We start from the raw sequence: 16,713 nt of genomic DNA, 5'->3' as shown, positions 1-16,713 counted from the left end.
ATGCCTGCCTCTCTCTCTCTGTCTCTGTCTCTCTCTCTCTCTCTCTGTCTCTCTCTCTCTCTCTCTTTAGTAAGGGGAGGCTTTAACAATGGACTAACTTGGACAAATACATTTATCTTCTCATCAAAGTATCCTAAATTTATCACCAGTCTCATTCCATTCTGAAGGGGGAAAAATACAATTTCTTGAAGAGGAGTTTGCTGGTTCAGCATGGAGGACAGAAACTTACAGATGCCCCCAACTTCCTCAACCACAGCCCGCCAGCGTTTTACAAGCTTGCCACCCACCTGCTGGAAAACAAGGAGACTCCACTGATGGAGGATGTAACTGCATCTTCTAACATCAGAAATGACGCTTCATAGAACTGGAGTGGGAAGAGGAATACTTAATTTCTCCAGAGAACGTACCGCATCGACGCACCTGCTTATCAAAGAGGCTGCTGTTGACGCGAAAGGTTCTTTTATCAACGTATTCACCTGTAATTTAGTCAAGGTAATAAATCCTCCTATTCATTACAGCTCACTCCAAAAGCACTCCTCCTATTTCACGTGAATGAAAAAAGGCACAGAGTGTCTAAAACATTTACTTTTGCTAATGTAAAAGTGTTGGCATTTTACTTCACTGCTGATAAGCTGGTGCCAAGAGAAGTGATTATTCTTTTCTTATTCAGAGCCTATCAGCATTTCAAAAAGCTCTCTCCATCTTATCAGGTGTATGAACAGCACAGTTACTGAAAACAGTGTGTACTCCTCCTCTCTCTTTCTGCCAAGCTATCTGATCAACCCTCGGCTAACTAACTGTATTTACACACAATCAAACGTGAGTTGTGTCTTCTGTGCCCCACGGCCAGGTTCCAGCTGGCCACAGGGTTTTCTGCTGTGGCATGAACTTAACAAAAATGTCGGCGGCAAGTACCCCAAACTGACAACAATCAAGAAAACACCATAAAAGCACTCAACTGGAATGCATAACAAACAGAAACAAAAGGGAAATAAATATGAAAAGTTGAAGGCAATCTCTCTGGAATTTGGGGGGGGGATGCACTGTGTATGCAAATGGCAACAAGGTCTCTGCACACACTTACCTTTTCCCAAAGTAAAGGATCCTTTAGCAAAACAGGGAAATAGAACAGAATTTTTTTTAAATGGTGCTAGGCCTGGGGGGTTTGGGGGAAGGTTTTTAGAACTGCAGGCATCTCCATGTGGAGGTAAAGATATTCTATTACATGAGCACACACAACAGACAATGTCACCAAACGCTGAGACTGACCCGGTAAACTGAACACAAGATAGGAAGTAAGGCCATTGCCTAGGGTGACCACATTCCCAGGACAGATTTTCCAATCATTAAAACCCTCATAAACACTCTGGACAGGGCAGTTTTGTTCACTACAAGGAAAGAAAAAAAATACAACTGGAGTGTTGGACCTCATTCTGGTCCTTCCTCAGACGTAACCGACTGACCAGTTCCACACAGACAGGAGTCTTCGTCCAGACTGACCCACGCAGGCGATCTGCTCTCTGCTTCTAGCTCTTACAAAATGCTTAAGCCAGTTCATGGCTCATACGTGTGAGTCGTCCTTCAGAGCATGAAAGACAACAGTGGCATTTCTAGAACCGAAGAGGCATGTGAAACTTACTTGAGCAACTGAAAAATAAATTCCTGGGAAGAAATTGCATTGGCTTCTGTGCCTACGCTGCCCCTGTGCGCCACATCGTCCCTGGCTGAGAGGCCAGGAGAGAACAGGGACAGGCGGCCACCTGCTCCCACCTGGGCCCAGCTCGCGTCTCTGTCTCCCCGCCTGGCCTCCACACATGGACGAAGCCTCGCCTTCGACGTGTGGAGCAATAAGATGAATTAGCCAAGTGTGCAGTTCAGTACAGCTCGGCTGATGGGTGCTTTTCCATCTGTGACACTATGATCCCAGGACTGATGAGGCAGGTCTCATTTAAGCCTATGGCTAAGAGGGACGCTGCTGTCATCGCGTGGGCCTCAGCCCCAACTGCACACAGTCACTTTCCCCTAGGAGAAAGACACGACTCTTCTCAACTGCACAGGGTGGGAAAAAGTAGGTTTACAGTTGTGATGACATGAAATAGTTTATTACTGTGTTGTTATTTATTTATTCATTATTGTATTATTTATCTTATTATTATTATTTCATATTCTCACTGATGATTTATCTTTTCGGTAATGATGGCTGGTAATTTAAGTTTCTTTTTTCCACCCCTGTATGTATATGTCTTTCCCTTTCCAGTCCACAAACAGTTGGTTACAAGTATAATATTCCTCCTCATAATATATGATCTGTTTTAATAGATTCGGGGATGGCAGGAAAACATTATCATAGAATTTATTCATCTACGGAAAATGAATACATCGTAACTTCGCCACCTTACATTTTTGGAGATGTTAAAGCACTATGAAAATTTGGAAATATGGAGGGCAAAGGGCAATCGATTGAATCTCACATTTGAATTGTTTTCTCAGACCACAGTCTGTATAATTTTTCACATTATCCGCCATTTTTGCTAATTCTGAATGTAATTTTAGACCTGCTTTTCACAGCAAAATGAATTTTTATAAACATAAAATGAAAAAACAGATTAAGTGAAAAGTATACATTTTCAAACATTTTAATTCACATTGTAAGTATTAAAAGGAACTAAGTATATTTACTTAATAAGTCCTTTGATTAAATTCTCCAAAGCCCTTACAAATGAATGAAATCCCCCTAGCGCAGATGAAAACAAAATGATCGTATACAAAAAGACTATTCTGACCATGAGGGAAAAAAAGAACTTAGTGGGCTCCCGCCTGTTTTTTGTGCGCAAGTTCTTGTTTCACTTTTTTAAATTTCATTTTTTGCATATTGAACAAGCCATGCAAAAAGAAAGCGCATGATTTTTTTTTTTAATTTCTCAGGAAATGTATTTCAAGCACAACGGCAAACAGAGGCCCCCTGTGAAAAGTGGGTGGACGAAGCTCCTGATTCTGCATGAGGTACAGTCTGCATGTACCTCACATGTGAGAGCAACTGGGGTCTGGCACGTCAGGCTTTTTCAAATAAGGGCCATTATTACTTCTAACCCAGTAGCAAGATTTGAACAAGCTTAAGTTATAGTCTTAAAAAAAACCTCATTAGGATCTATGCTGTCTCTATTCCCACAGTCAGCTTTAAAAAGAAGGAAGCACACAGGCTGGCTTCCATCCCTCTCCCGTAGCCATCCGTCTCTGGTGCAGCGTGAGGATGTATTGGTAGCTGCCCCTTTATTTAGCACCCTCGGAAGCAACTGTTTGCAGAGAAGGTGTATGATGAAGCGAAGTTAAATTGACACATCTGTGATATGCCTGACAGCCTTCAGGATGCCCCATATTAATTTGTTTTCTTTGGCTACGTAAGTGCTGCCAAAGCATATTACACATAATGTGTACTTCCAATCAAAATGATGAACAGTATAGATGCTACTTCGTTTCACTCCAAGCAATACCAGGAGGCACAAAGACTGCCTTTTATAATTAAAACACAAATTTACTTTTGAGCGTTCTTTTTTTACCATGTATTTGAACCTTAGGTAGGCTCTCCATGAGTCTAACACTTTAAGTAAGTATTTAAATAGATTTTAAATGCTAAAAGCAAGTGTTTTCATTTATTATACTGTGTGAAAGAATTCCTAATTATATTTCTAATGGGCACTGCTGCATATTATATATTTATATTCAAATGCACGCATAGATCTGTGCCGGAATATTAAATTGGACCTGAACTGGCCAGTGAGAGGCCAATTTATTTAAAACTGTGCCTTTTCTTTTATTGCTTTGCCTTAGTGCATTCTCTTCCAAACAGACATGCATTGCCATAAATTAAAAAGGCATAACATTTGAAGAAATCAAAACATAAAAAGTAAGTTTTCTCCAAACATTTACAAATATTTTTTAATTAAAAGGGGATGAATGGGTCTACATACATACCACACATACACAAAACCTAAATCCTCTCAATTCAATGATTTTTCTGTAATTGATTAAAAAATGCTATCAGAAAATACTGAGAAATATTGTCCAAAAAATCAGAGGAAAAGAAACATTGGGTACTTCTGTAAAGAAAAAGTAGAGAAGAAAAAAATGTGTTTGCTAAAACTGTGCATGAAAATTATTTTTATAGCTGAAGTTTCCTAGACCTTGGTACAGTGTAAGTCTAAAATGAACTTGAAACAAGAGAAAGATACCAGGCAAGCCCTTCAAAAGGCACATGTCTGCCACGCATCAACCTCAGAAAATGAAGGAGCTAACTGTGATCTGATGGATTGGCAGAAAGAAACAGCAGGATTTTCTTGTTGTTGTTTAAACACAGAAACATTCAATGTGTTAAAGTGTTACACAAACAAATAAAGGTAGGAAATGAATCTGAGAGATGTAAATAAGAACATGAATTAGAACAAGAACTGGAATAGAAGGAACATTTGTTAGCATCTTCTCTCAGCACTCATTCCAATTCACCAAACAAAATCACAGACTTCCAAAATTAGCTCTTGGGAAAAAATTCAAAAATTCTGAAATCGATGCTGTATTGTATACAAGCATAATATTAATTTTATGTTTCCTTTAGCAGGAAAAATAAGCTAGTGACATATAGTACAAAAAATGAAATTCATAATTTACATTTATTTGAAAGCTATCATGTTGACATTAAAATATTTTTTTGAGATCTAATTGTAGAAGAAAACAATGCAGCAAATTCAAAACTGGTTCTTGGATATGCACCCATACCATTAAACTATGCATCTAATATTAGTAGCTTATGTCCTAATTTATAAATTATTTATGATTACTAGATATTGAATTTAGGAATGATCCAAATTAAACAATTATAAAATCAGAAACAAGTTTACTTTTCAGGTCACCTGGTAACTTGGTCTTTTATATAGCACTTAAACCAGCTGAGTTTAAAATCAGACCTGATAAATACCTGAAATCCTAATACTAGGTTAAAATCATGCCTGGCAAATTTGGCCGACAGCTAATTGATTAGAAAAAAATAACTGTTACATAAATGTACATGCACACTCCTCACAGCGTCCCAATAGTCCATGCAGACACCGCTTCCCATCCATAGGTGTGTTGCACATGCATATCACACACACACGTGTGTGCACATTCTATCTGCTGAACGGGATGTTCGAGTACCTGACGAGCATGTATTTATTTACAGTGGCCTAGACCCCATACACCCACATCCACACGGCAATGGAAATGATAATCAATGGCGAAGGCAGTGGGGAGAACGGCAAGCGGCAGAGATGCTTGGTACTGACCCTCACACAATCAAACACACACATAAGTATGATTGGAGAAAGAGACCCTAAATATTTCACTGTCAGGGAATGGGGAGCACCGCAATTCATTTCTATCGCCTGTGTGCTTTGGGACAATGACAATTTAATACAAGGCCAGTGGATGTAAAAGAGATAAAAACTGAACAAACTGGGCCGGCGCAATCAAAGATTTCCTCCAGAGAGCTGGCTGGGGCCGGAGCTCATATGCACTCACGACAGATCAACACTGTATTGTTTCTCTCGCCCGTGGGTTTGCTCTGAAGCAAAAACCAGAGCAAAGCCTGGCTGCTGCACCCCTCGCAAGTTCTACCGAGGAGCCTCGGGGGCTCTCCTCCTGTTTCTAAATGCAGGACGGCTGATCCTGAAAAAAGTTTATTTCTTATTAATTAATTGGTTCAGCAGAAACCACTGCTATTCATTGCCACTGGTGTGACAACAGTGTATCAGCCAAAAGCCCAGATTTTAATTTATTTTAGGTAGTAACAGAAGCAAAACCTCCAGAGCTGAACAGCACTTTAGGAGGAGCACAAAGAAATGTTTTGCTGTCATGACGAGGTTGAAACAAATGTTGAGGAATTTTTCACACGTGATACGGACTTGAGATGGGGCGTCATGCCTGCCTCCCGAAAGCACGGCCTCTTCTTTGTCTGGAGTTGGGGCTGGAGTGAGTTCTTGTGAAAGTATGGTTAAACAGACTCAGAGAGCAGTTACCTGCCCTTTGTGATGAATAGCCCCACGAACCTAAAATTAATTGCAAAAGTACAGCCCGGCTGATGAGATGGTCCTTATCTTTTTTCAGCACGGGAGGCACAGGTATTTTTCTGCTGGCTCAATATTGGACAAAAATGCCTAAAGTATTATTAACTAAGTAAAAACCTAATTAAAAGACCACAGAGGCAGAAATTATAAATTCTAAGATCTGGAAAATCTGTAGTTGACACTGATTTCCTGTATGACTTTCTTTTTTAAGCCTTCATTTCTTGTCTTTTTTACTTTGAGAAAAACAAAAAAATATACACATTTTTCTTTGGCCCCTGTTAGCATTTTTAAAAGCTGAATTACAATACCAGTCTTTATAAGATGTCCACTCTATATTCCAGGTCAGATTAAATCAAAGAAATTTATCAAAGGCTGTCAATTTAGAATTTTTTTTAAAAGAATACCACCACCTTTCTGGGGAGAAAACACTAGAAAAATGATCATCCATGCAAGAGAATTAATGGATATCCACAAGGGCTTTGCTAATAACATGGGTTAATTACCGCTGCAACACGCTAGGCTCAGTAAATAAAACAGCAGTGCCATAAACACAGTAAGATGAGAAACCATCGCTATACGAACCCACTACCATCGTCGCCCTCGCCTCTGCCCAGGCCCTGGAAAGCTATTTGCCAGCCCTTTCTGGAGAAGGAGGATTTCTAAACTTAGTACCAAATGTGCAGGGCGCTCCATAAATACAGGGACACAAAGGGCTGGTGAGACGTGGGTCCTGTCACTGACTTACCACTCCCATTCAACCCATATTGCATTAACTCAGACGCACCTTTTTTTTTTTTTTTGCTTACTCCAAGGAGAAATCATATATTACATAATGCACGCTGTCTGGCTATCTTGACTAGATACAGTTTGGGATATGCCCACAAATAGCAGTGGTCATTTAATGGTTAGGAGACAGAGGATGAATCTGGTCACTTGACTGATGTGAGAGACAAGATTACTAGACTAGCGCTCAAGAACACTCGCCCCTGAGTGTAGCTGGTTGTCATTCCAGCAACTTACAAAGAAATGATCAGAGAGCCCCACCTATACCACCTACCTGGAAGGCTGCAAGTGTTTTCAACAGATTTACAGAGAAGAAACAGGAAGAAAAGTAATCTGGCCTCCAAGTCTGGAGTTTAAGTATTTTTTCATAGAAACATAAACTTAAAGTGTCTTTTCATAGTTCTCAAATAATATTACACCTAAAGTGGCTTAGCAAGCTTCTTTTTTTAAGCCTGATTTAGCCTTGCTGTTATTATTTTGTATACATTTTTCCTTCCTGTCTGTATTTATCCTGTGTATTTTGACATTATAGTATTACTTTTAGATAGTTGTATTTCAATTTACTTGAGCTTTTAATAAGGACCAGTGAGGCAGAGAGAAAAAAATAATCCAAAAACCCAGAAACAGAAAGAGTGGACCATATAAAATAAAACATGCAGAGCCCCCAGTAGGAGCCTTAAAGCCCAAATTTGTTTCATTTTCAACGTCTGGATTTCAATGGATCAAGCTGAAATTTACTGGATTGCTCCCTCCTCGCCTCGCCTGTTTTGGAGTGTTTCAATTGCCTTTCCTTTTTCTCAACAGCTGTGACAACTGTTAAAACAGTCAGTAAAATGAAGTCCGCTCTATAATCCTGTAGTCAATGTTACATTTTAATCAGAGGTTGAAAGGGATTCATGTGATGAGCACACTCATTTAGAATGATTAGACAGACACGTATGTCAAAATGAGCACAGATATTATTTTCATCTATTTATGCTATCAGTTATCACGGCTATGAAATGTGAAACAAGCTTTCAAGTATTATGTCCTTTAATGTGCTGGCAGATTTCCTAAAATAAAAAAAAATACACAGTTACAGGTTAACATTTTAGGCCCTCCTCGTGGTGGTCAATAAATTGTACGAACCTTTTCCAACAGCCTCTGAAGCAGAAATTGTCCGGGAGACCCCTCGGATACTGCATTACTGGTTTCGTTTCTATGTGTGTGCACACGTGATGAGATTTAACCCAGTACAATTACTATGAATATTAATAGCATGTATAAATTCTGTGGTTTATTAATTGAGACAGAGAGGCAGATGTGTTGCTTAGCATTAGATCTTTCTGTCTGTCCAGTGAACCACGTAACCATCAGAACTGCATCCAGACACTAAATCTGTATTTTTTTTAAAGATGACTTTTGATTGAGCTAAAGAGAAAGCTCGTTTGAATCTTGCGCCCAAGCCAAAAGGACATGTGCCCTGATTTCATTCAGATGCATCTGCTTTAAGAGGCTTATCTAAATGAATTACTCAAATTGGCTATAAGTTAAATTCAGGGAAACGACTTTAAAAAGAAGCCTCTGGGGGATTTTTAAAGTTTGTTTGGTTTATTTATTTAAGAGAGAAAGTTCAGAATCTGGGTGAGCTCAGATAAGGCGCCCTTCCTGGCGTGAACGAAGACCTTTTAAACTCTCCCATTCTCCAGCCCCAGGTCCACGAACCTTCGAACTACAGCTGAGGTGGGGGGCACCTCACCCCCCACCTCAAAGGGGGGACTGCCGTCCTACCTTTGTTTATTTTCCATTTTTATTTTCACACAGTTTAAGGCTGTTTCTGCCTCTGAGTGTTTCAAACTGATGCATGCGCAGCCTTCCAGTCTTTCGGTGCTTGCCTACGTCCACCTCGTGGCTAATATCCCCTGTGTGAGTGTGTGTGTGTGTGTGTGTGGGTGGGTGTGCGCATGCATATATACATACACACACTTACACCCAGGCACACACGCGGGCAGCCGCGGAGACCGAAAGCCACTTTCATTTCTCACTTAATTACAAAGCGCTGCAATATGCAGTCACTAAGGACAGCTAGTGGACATCCACCTATAATACACTACCTCATCCTCTGGAGTTTTATATTTTCTTCGCAATCTATAGAAAGAAATGCTTGCCAAAGGCACGCTTTTCAGAATTGTAACAGTTGGTATTACGGTAATGTGAAAGCAAAGCCCCAGAAAGAGGAAGCAGTGACAGCTCTCCTAGTATACTAGTATTTTATCTTAACAGTGGATTGAAATTAACTTTACGACCTTCTCATTTACACAAGAATGCCTAATTGACTTCCCCTGCCCCCACCCACTGCTCCCCCATTTTAGTAACCCAAATACATGGATCCCTGAGCAGAAAGATATCCCTAAATATGGCTTAAACTGTATATAAGAACAAAAGTACTTTTCTGTATTTCCTGGACTTGATACATGAAACAAATCCACAATCTCCACACTGTCTATTCAAGGGGAAATTTAAAAAGTCACGACTGTTTCTTCCTTAGGTTTTCCTCCCCTTAAATATTTATAATGTGTGAAAAATCTCATGTTACTTAATGGACTGATTTGTCAGTTAAGTGCTGACTTCACGCTAACCATGCAAATAACATTATTCTAGCCCCTGAATTGCAAGGGGCTAGTTTTTAAATTGTTCTCCGAAGGAGCGTTAGTAAATGTGCAATTCTGCCTCTAACTCTGCCGGGTAAGAAATGACAAGGAGCTGGAAATACCTGTCAAACTGCAAATACATAAGAAGCACTCGATAGTATAAATCATTTTGAATATTGTATTTTAAAACATCTTTCCTAGGGAAATGGGTCCCTAGTAAAAGATGCATTTTAACAGTTCACTAAGCATTTGTGCCAAGTGCCTATTCTTAGCACCTGAATAAGAAGTGACTGTCACACAGCTGTTTTACTGACAGTCACTGAGCTTTGCCTCAAAGGTAACATTGGAGTGGTAGAACAATTCTCGACTTACTGAATTAGGAGCTGATTCTCCACACACAAAAGGCACAAGACAGACACAAACAAGGCACTCGGGCACAGAAAACACCGGGGGCACCACCTGAATCAGGGGGCAAAGACACATTCTGTCCGCCCCCACCCCGCCCCACCCCCACCCCACACGCGCACCCCCACGCGAGTTTAAAAAGGAAAGAAAAAGGTACCTACTCTTCCTCGTAGTGCAGGGGGAAGGATTCAGGGAGGCAAAGTTCTACCGAATCCATGTGCGGCCGGCAACCATTATGTGCGCACCCCAGCCATAAATCAAAGTTTCCTTGACAGAGCACAGTGCAATTAACACAAACGTTCTCCTGGTGACAAGCCTATAGGCACAGCCAGTTGGGACCAAAGCTCTCACACTCTCCTAATCAAGGACTTAAAGCCCCGATTGGAGCTCATTAATATGAAGTAGGGCTTTACATATGCAGCCCCGCCGGCCCAGCCTTGCAGCCGATTGGGGGGCCGCTGCCCAATCAGGACGGAGGCGACGGGAGGCTGCCCGAGCGCGCAGCCAGGCAGGTAGCGAGGGTGCAGACGAGCCGAGGGGGTGCACGCGGAGCGGGAGAGAACCCGAGCCCGGACCGGAGAGAGCGCCGCGCGCTCCCAGGACACGCTGTGCTTTTCCTTCCGTCTTTCCTTTCTTCCTTTCCTTTTTTTTCCCCCCCTCCCCCCTGGGAAGCTGCAAACAAACCTAACTAACTTAACTCTCTAAGCACTGGGAGGCACTGGTTTCCAACCTCAGACCTGGTTTGCCTTGAAAAGAAGAGCTCTCGCACTCTGAGTTAATTTGGGGAAGGACTCCGCGGAAGGTAGAGAATGAAGTTCGTCCTGCTGTTGTCTGTGTTGGGCCCACCGGGCCGGTGGGCTGCTTATTTAGTGCCTACTTGATCGTGCATTCGTCACCGTGTCGCGCCTGTTTCCCTGTTCCAAAGCGTCAAAGACATTCTTCTCAATTGTTCGGGCATGTGAATGGAGATCTCGTCTGGGAGGAGGAATTCGGTTTATCACAACTACAGAAGAGGAAATAGTGCCTCCAGACAATTGGAGAGAATGCCTGTGTATATTTTCTGTGTAAACATTTCTTTACCTGCTGTTGTCTCTCTAACTACAGGGATAGATAGGGTGCCTAGCTTTTCAAAACGGCAGGGCAAATTGGCCTCTGCAGTTTCAGGGGTGGGAGACGGAGGGCTATGGGGTAAATAGTACATTAAAGCGCTCTCAGTGTGTCTCGATAAAATAAAGACTGCATTTTGGGTATGGACAGCCTGCACTCAGTGTTCTTAATCATATACTTAACTTCAGTACAAGCCTCCAAACTGGGAGACATACAAAAATATATATGATTTTACCCAAAACATCGGCTTTCCAATAAAATGCAGTTTACATATTTGTTCCTATACATAACACTTCCCGAATGCTTTTAAAATTCAGCTCAGAAACATTTTGTAAATCATCACATGATCTGGTCAGTATAAGGACTACTTCCAAACAGATAATAATTTGCAAAACTAAGAATTCTCAAACAAAAGTGTGCTTTTTTTTAAGAGGCTATAGGAGGAGGAGGGTGTTTTTCTTCCAATAGCATATAGTGATATAATGTGATTCCATATGGCAAAGAATTTTCTTAAGTCCCATTATAGAATACAGAATTTTTTATACTGGTAACTGTACTTGGACTAGATATCAGCTATTTATAGCAAAGCTATTTATCAGCTATTTATATAAATATATAAATATATATTTATATATGTATATTTATATGCTACCTTATGGAGATTTTGATATAATTCATCTCTATTGCTTACCAGCCTTTTGTAGCTAGCATAAGCCGTACATGATATAAATAGTGTAATCTTTGAGATCAAAATAAATTAATTCAGATACTCAGTGTGTATTAAGTTCACCAAATCAGAACTCGATTCTTTTTCTCAACCCTCTCAAATTTCCTAGGTCTATAAAAAAACCAAAACCCTAAAATAGAACAGCCGCATTAAAATTCAGAATATAAAAATAACAGACATGATTTGGTCACCCCCCCCCCCCCGAGGAGAAAGCAATTTTTCTACCAAGTATTTAGCCATATCTAAGATTTAGACCCGATTTCTTTTATTTGTGGTCTAAATGCATGCAAGTTTCTAGATGGGAACTCGCATAGCAAAAACTGTGCTGGAGAATACTGTATATAAAAGCAGGTAGTAAAAGCTTAATTACCAGTAGCATTATGCTGTCTATATTGTTAAATGTGAACTCTGCAATTAAGATGTAAATTTGGTGGTGAGCAGTGAATTAAAAGAGCTTTGATATGTGGAAGAAAATCCAAGCATTCTGCAGACACTCGAAAAAGAAATATTTGTCTATTCAGTCTAAAAGGAGACATAGGATCATTTTATAATTAAATAAATAAATTAAAAGGCATTTGAAAAAGAAACATGATTTTTCTAAAGTACAATAAGGAATGTGGAAGCTAATGGAGCATTAGAAATCCAGTTTTAAAAATATGGATTCAGAGATTACTAATTTGATTTCTAAATAAACTAAGATCCTAAGGGCAGTCAGTATATCCAACCATACATATTTTTAAAAGATTTGCAAACAAAAAGTTTCCTCTTATCTTGTCCAGAGACCTCTTTAAAGAAAATAAAATAGAATTTAATGTACTCAAGGCATTCAGATTTTCACCTGTGCATATCATGCATTGCTGTCAGTTTCTCTGCATTAGCATGCCGCAACATAACCTGTTTACCACTCCCCTACAATGGCTTTGTAAAGACAAGATTTGCAGTCAATTCTTTACCGATGGACCTTAAGTCACCACGGTGCACAGAAGTTGTCTTTTATGTCCTGGAATTTTCTTGCTCCCTTTGGGTTCTTATGTGATCCATTATGAACTGTGTGATCCACTATGAAGCATTCGATTATGTTAGTTTATATATTTTTAAACATAGTTAGGCTTGTGTTCATGATGGGCACGTCTTTCTGCTATGCTCACGGAGACCCTCGGTGGCGTCCCTGCTGATGTTTGCTGAATGTATTCCATCCCTGCAAGGTGCCGTGCCCACGGAGCTAGCTGCTCTCTGAATGACCAGAGGTACGCTGGGTCTGCAGGGCTGTGCGCTTTCCCCTCGGGATCCATGTGTCACCTCTACAAGTCAAGGACCTCAGATTACACCCACTGCCTCGAATCTAGTTTAACCCATTTAAATTTTAAAATAATATCTATGGCACTACACTTGCCAGACGGCCTCCAGAATATTTTATAAACAGCAGCTTAGTCATCTCAAGCATCATCCCTGGCCACAGAGTTTCCTAGCCTTGGAGGGGGTGAGAGTGGGTGATCACAGGAAATAAACACACCATGAGCAACGTGGGGCACAGACCTTTAAGAATCTCACCTCAAAAGAGTTGGAAGAAAACAAACAAATAGAAAAACAGCTTAGAATAAACACATACTGCTCATCAGTCTATATACTTCACAATCTTACCACAAGGAGTCCACCCACAGCAGGATAAAGGGGACCAGGAAAAAAGGACCTTTTAGGACTGTTTCATGAAGAATATTAATAAATTAGTTAATGTCAGTATATTTTGCCTCACGCCCTGGGTCCCTGCACAGTCTAAATCTCTTCTCTAAACCATGCAGTGAGAAATATCCAAAAGATGTCATTCTTGGGCCCCAACTAACACACAAACACCAAAAAGAAAATACACTTCTGCTTGCAAAAACAGAATGGCAACAAGCAAAAAACAGAGATGGACACAAAAGGTAGAGAGTCCTGTGTCTGTACCTGAACTTTTCACTGTGTTTTAATCAGGATCACTGCCAAAACGTTCTAACAATATGTTCTCATGTTGCTCAAAGAAGATGAGAAATGCTTAGTCTTGCTAATTATTGTGCATTAACAGCTATTTTTAGTTCCCACCTTCCTTTTCGGAAAATGAACAGGACTAATCTGTAGGAAAATGTTTATAGTTGCCGCGCTGTTTCAGAAGCACATTTTGATTTTGTGTTGCACATTTGCCACTGTTAAAGACTTTAAACAAAGGCAGTGGGAATCTAGATTTTCAAATTGCAGCTGTTTCCTCGAGATCATAGCACCTCTGAGAAGCTGTTTAACTTTTTGAATCATCTTCCCCACTGTCTTGGATGCATCGTGTGTAGTGCAATACGCCACACTACAAAAAAGCAAAGCAAGACTCTTACAAACTACTATCTTTAACTGCAAGAGCAAGCCCACACTGGATATCCCCAGAAAAAGAACCTCCAAGGACTAGCAGGAGACCTGAAGCCCAGCCTCCCATTGGTCCCCGCGTGAGCGGTGTGGCCTGCAGCAGGTCCCCTTGAACATCTGCCCCCAGTTTCCTCATCAGCACCCGGATTTCCGGTGCGCTGGGAACTCTCCTTCCCCGGGGAGCACAGGGAGAGACTCCTTTCCAAGTCCGCCCGAGTCCTCCACTATTACCACCAGACCTCTATCAATTCATCACACCTCATTTTCTGTTGCCTTTCATCTTGAGGGCACAGGCTTTGATATTTAAATTATTGTCTCGATTGGCAAGAAGCAATCAGTTCTGCTGCAAGCCATCGCTCCCTCAGAAGCAGTAATAAAAAATCCTCTCCTTTTGACAAACCTCTTGTCGTGTAAATCCATCCCATTCCCAAATTAGGGAGTCAGTGTGAAAAACGCCCACGCTCTGGGGGGCGATTGCATCACCTCCATTAGGGAGCAAATTCTTTTCCTCGTGTGTTTGTGCAAGTGTATGTGGGGTGGGGGAGGGATCAAAGGAAGACAGAGAAACTAATAGAGGTTTCTGTTTAATTAACGGGGCTATTTCACTTTCACTTTGTCAGGCTAATAATATACATGGTACAATGTCAGTAAAAATTAAATTATGAACTACAGTAGCTCCGGTGGGAAAACTGACTTCGGGAATGTTGTATTTTCAACATCCCCACCATGGTACAATACCAAGTGCATTTTACAGTATCTTACACACTTTCCATAATCTGCATGGCATGTATTTACAGGGAGCAATCATTAACATTTTGAGATTATACATTAATAAACGAGTTGCCGTTATACTCTTTCCTGAATGTTAAGCACCACGAGCTCAACGCAGAAAACATTCAAGGTCAATGTCCCGTTTTAGACCTTTTCAGGCAGCCGTAATATTATGATAATCAAGCTTAAAATATTCCTATAGAAAGAGTAAATTAGCCTTTTCACTTGAAAGATGATTATGATAAACAATAAACCTAAGAGAGGACAAAATCCCTATTTTTAAAAGCCATAAATTGTTGACCCGATCATGTGTGTGATCATCTCGTCCAAAAGAAAGGGCAGCCGCACGCGGAGCGGAAGGCGGGGGAGGCGCGGAGACAGGGGAGGAGGGGGAAGGGGAACAAAAATATGAGATTTCAGAATAAGCAATACTTGCTTTGATGCCAGAAAAATGATCCGATCATCCACATTAACCACCCCATTGAACGTGGACTATATTTGAAGCTAAAAGTGTATATATCCATGAAACATCAAAAAAAATTAAAAGCACAAAGTATTTCTTTTCTGGATGTATATAAATGTCCAACATTTTTTGAAAGTTCTCTCTTCCCATAACCCTTTTGTCCAAATTTTCAAAGGATCGGTTAAAAAAAAAGGAGATATTTAGCATCTGGTATCCATATAAACAGGCATAAAGAGGTTATTACAGGGTTTTTTTTTCTGATGTTAGAACTTTCTGATACACTTCTAAGGTTCCTTTTTATAAATGAATACATTTGATGAAAACTTGCTTCCCCCACCAAGGGAAGTGATGAGAGGTGGGTGTGTGCTGGCCACGCCTGGAGAAGTCCGGAGCCTAGAAGGCTGGAGGGTGGGGGTGGGGGGGTACCCTGATGAGAGGTCACGCCTGGGTCTCAAATTTGCATCCTGAGGAATGAGCCTTTGGGCTAGAGTCACTCTGCCCACCCAAGTCTCGGTTTCCTCCTCTATTAAATGGGAGTAGCAACCACAACGATCTTGTAACGTCTTCACGGGCATGAATTGGGGTAACCCAATCTAGCACAGTGTCCAGTCCAAGCGGGGGGAGCCACATGACCTAGTGGGTCAAGGACATTCTGATTTACTCCAGTCGCCCTCGCCTAATCACTTGCAGTATTCCCTCCTTGGATACTGTCAAAAGGATCTCCGTTTGGATAAGAAAAAGTTACTGCCATCCTACATACAGTGAGCCTTCTGTAAATAATAGCTATATTATTTTTAAATCTCATTAAATGAAAGAGGAGATGCAAGAGAACGGTCCTCTCAGTCCTTTGACCTTCACTTTTGACTAGGAGATCAACATGTTAATATATTTTTTAAAGATTTTATTTATTTATTTTTAGAGAGGGAAAGGAGGGAAATAGAGAGAGAGAGAGAAACATCAATGTGCAGTTACTGGGGGTCATGGCCTGCAACCCAGGCATGTGCCCTGACTGGGAATCGAACCTGCGACACTTTGGTTCGCAGCCTGAACTCAATCCACTGAGCTATGCCAGCCAGGGCCTCAACATGTTAATATTTTAAAAAAAGGAAGTGTAAGCATTCCCTCCGATGAAACGCCAATGACTTGTACCATAAGATGACATAAAGTGCTTGCTCTAAGACAGCCACGTATACATTGTCGTAGCATAACGACAATAAGGAAAGAAAAGATGCCCCTTCGAGCTCCCACCCCGTTTTGTGCCCTGTGTGAGGAAGACAGGCTTGGTCAAGTGCGGGGGTTCTGCTGGCCCTCCAGAGCACTCAGTTGCACGCTGTTCACCAGAAA

The 16,713-nt window shown here is 41.0% G+C and overlaps 1 protein-coding gene across 1 annotated transcript in view; it reads right to left on the bottom strand.

Moving 5' to 3' along the window:
• Positions 1 to 10,312, bottom strand: part of ESRRG (estrogen related receptor gamma) — a 191,366-nt gene extending 181,054 nt beyond the window's left edge. The window contains 1 exon segment of the mRNA XM_028531427.2: positions 10,075 to 10,312. Within this exon segment, the coding sequence (XP_028387228.1) occupies positions 10,075 to 10,130 (56 nt within the window). The 5' untranslated portion in view covers positions 10,131 to 10,312.
• Positions 10,313 to 16,713: the final 6,401 nt, after the last annotated feature.

The sequence above is a fragment of the Phyllostomus discolor genome, chromosome 15 (assembly GCF_004126475.2).
Source record: "Phyllostomus discolor isolate MPI-MPIP mPhyDis1 chromosome 15, mPhyDis1.pri.v3, whole genome shotgun sequence".
Classification (NCBI taxonomy): domain Eukaryota; kingdom Metazoa; phylum Chordata; class Mammalia; order Chiroptera; family Phyllostomidae; genus Phyllostomus; species Phyllostomus discolor.
The sequence above is the reverse complement of the archived record's forward strand: the minus strand, read 5'-3'. Positions and strand labels throughout refer to the sequence as shown.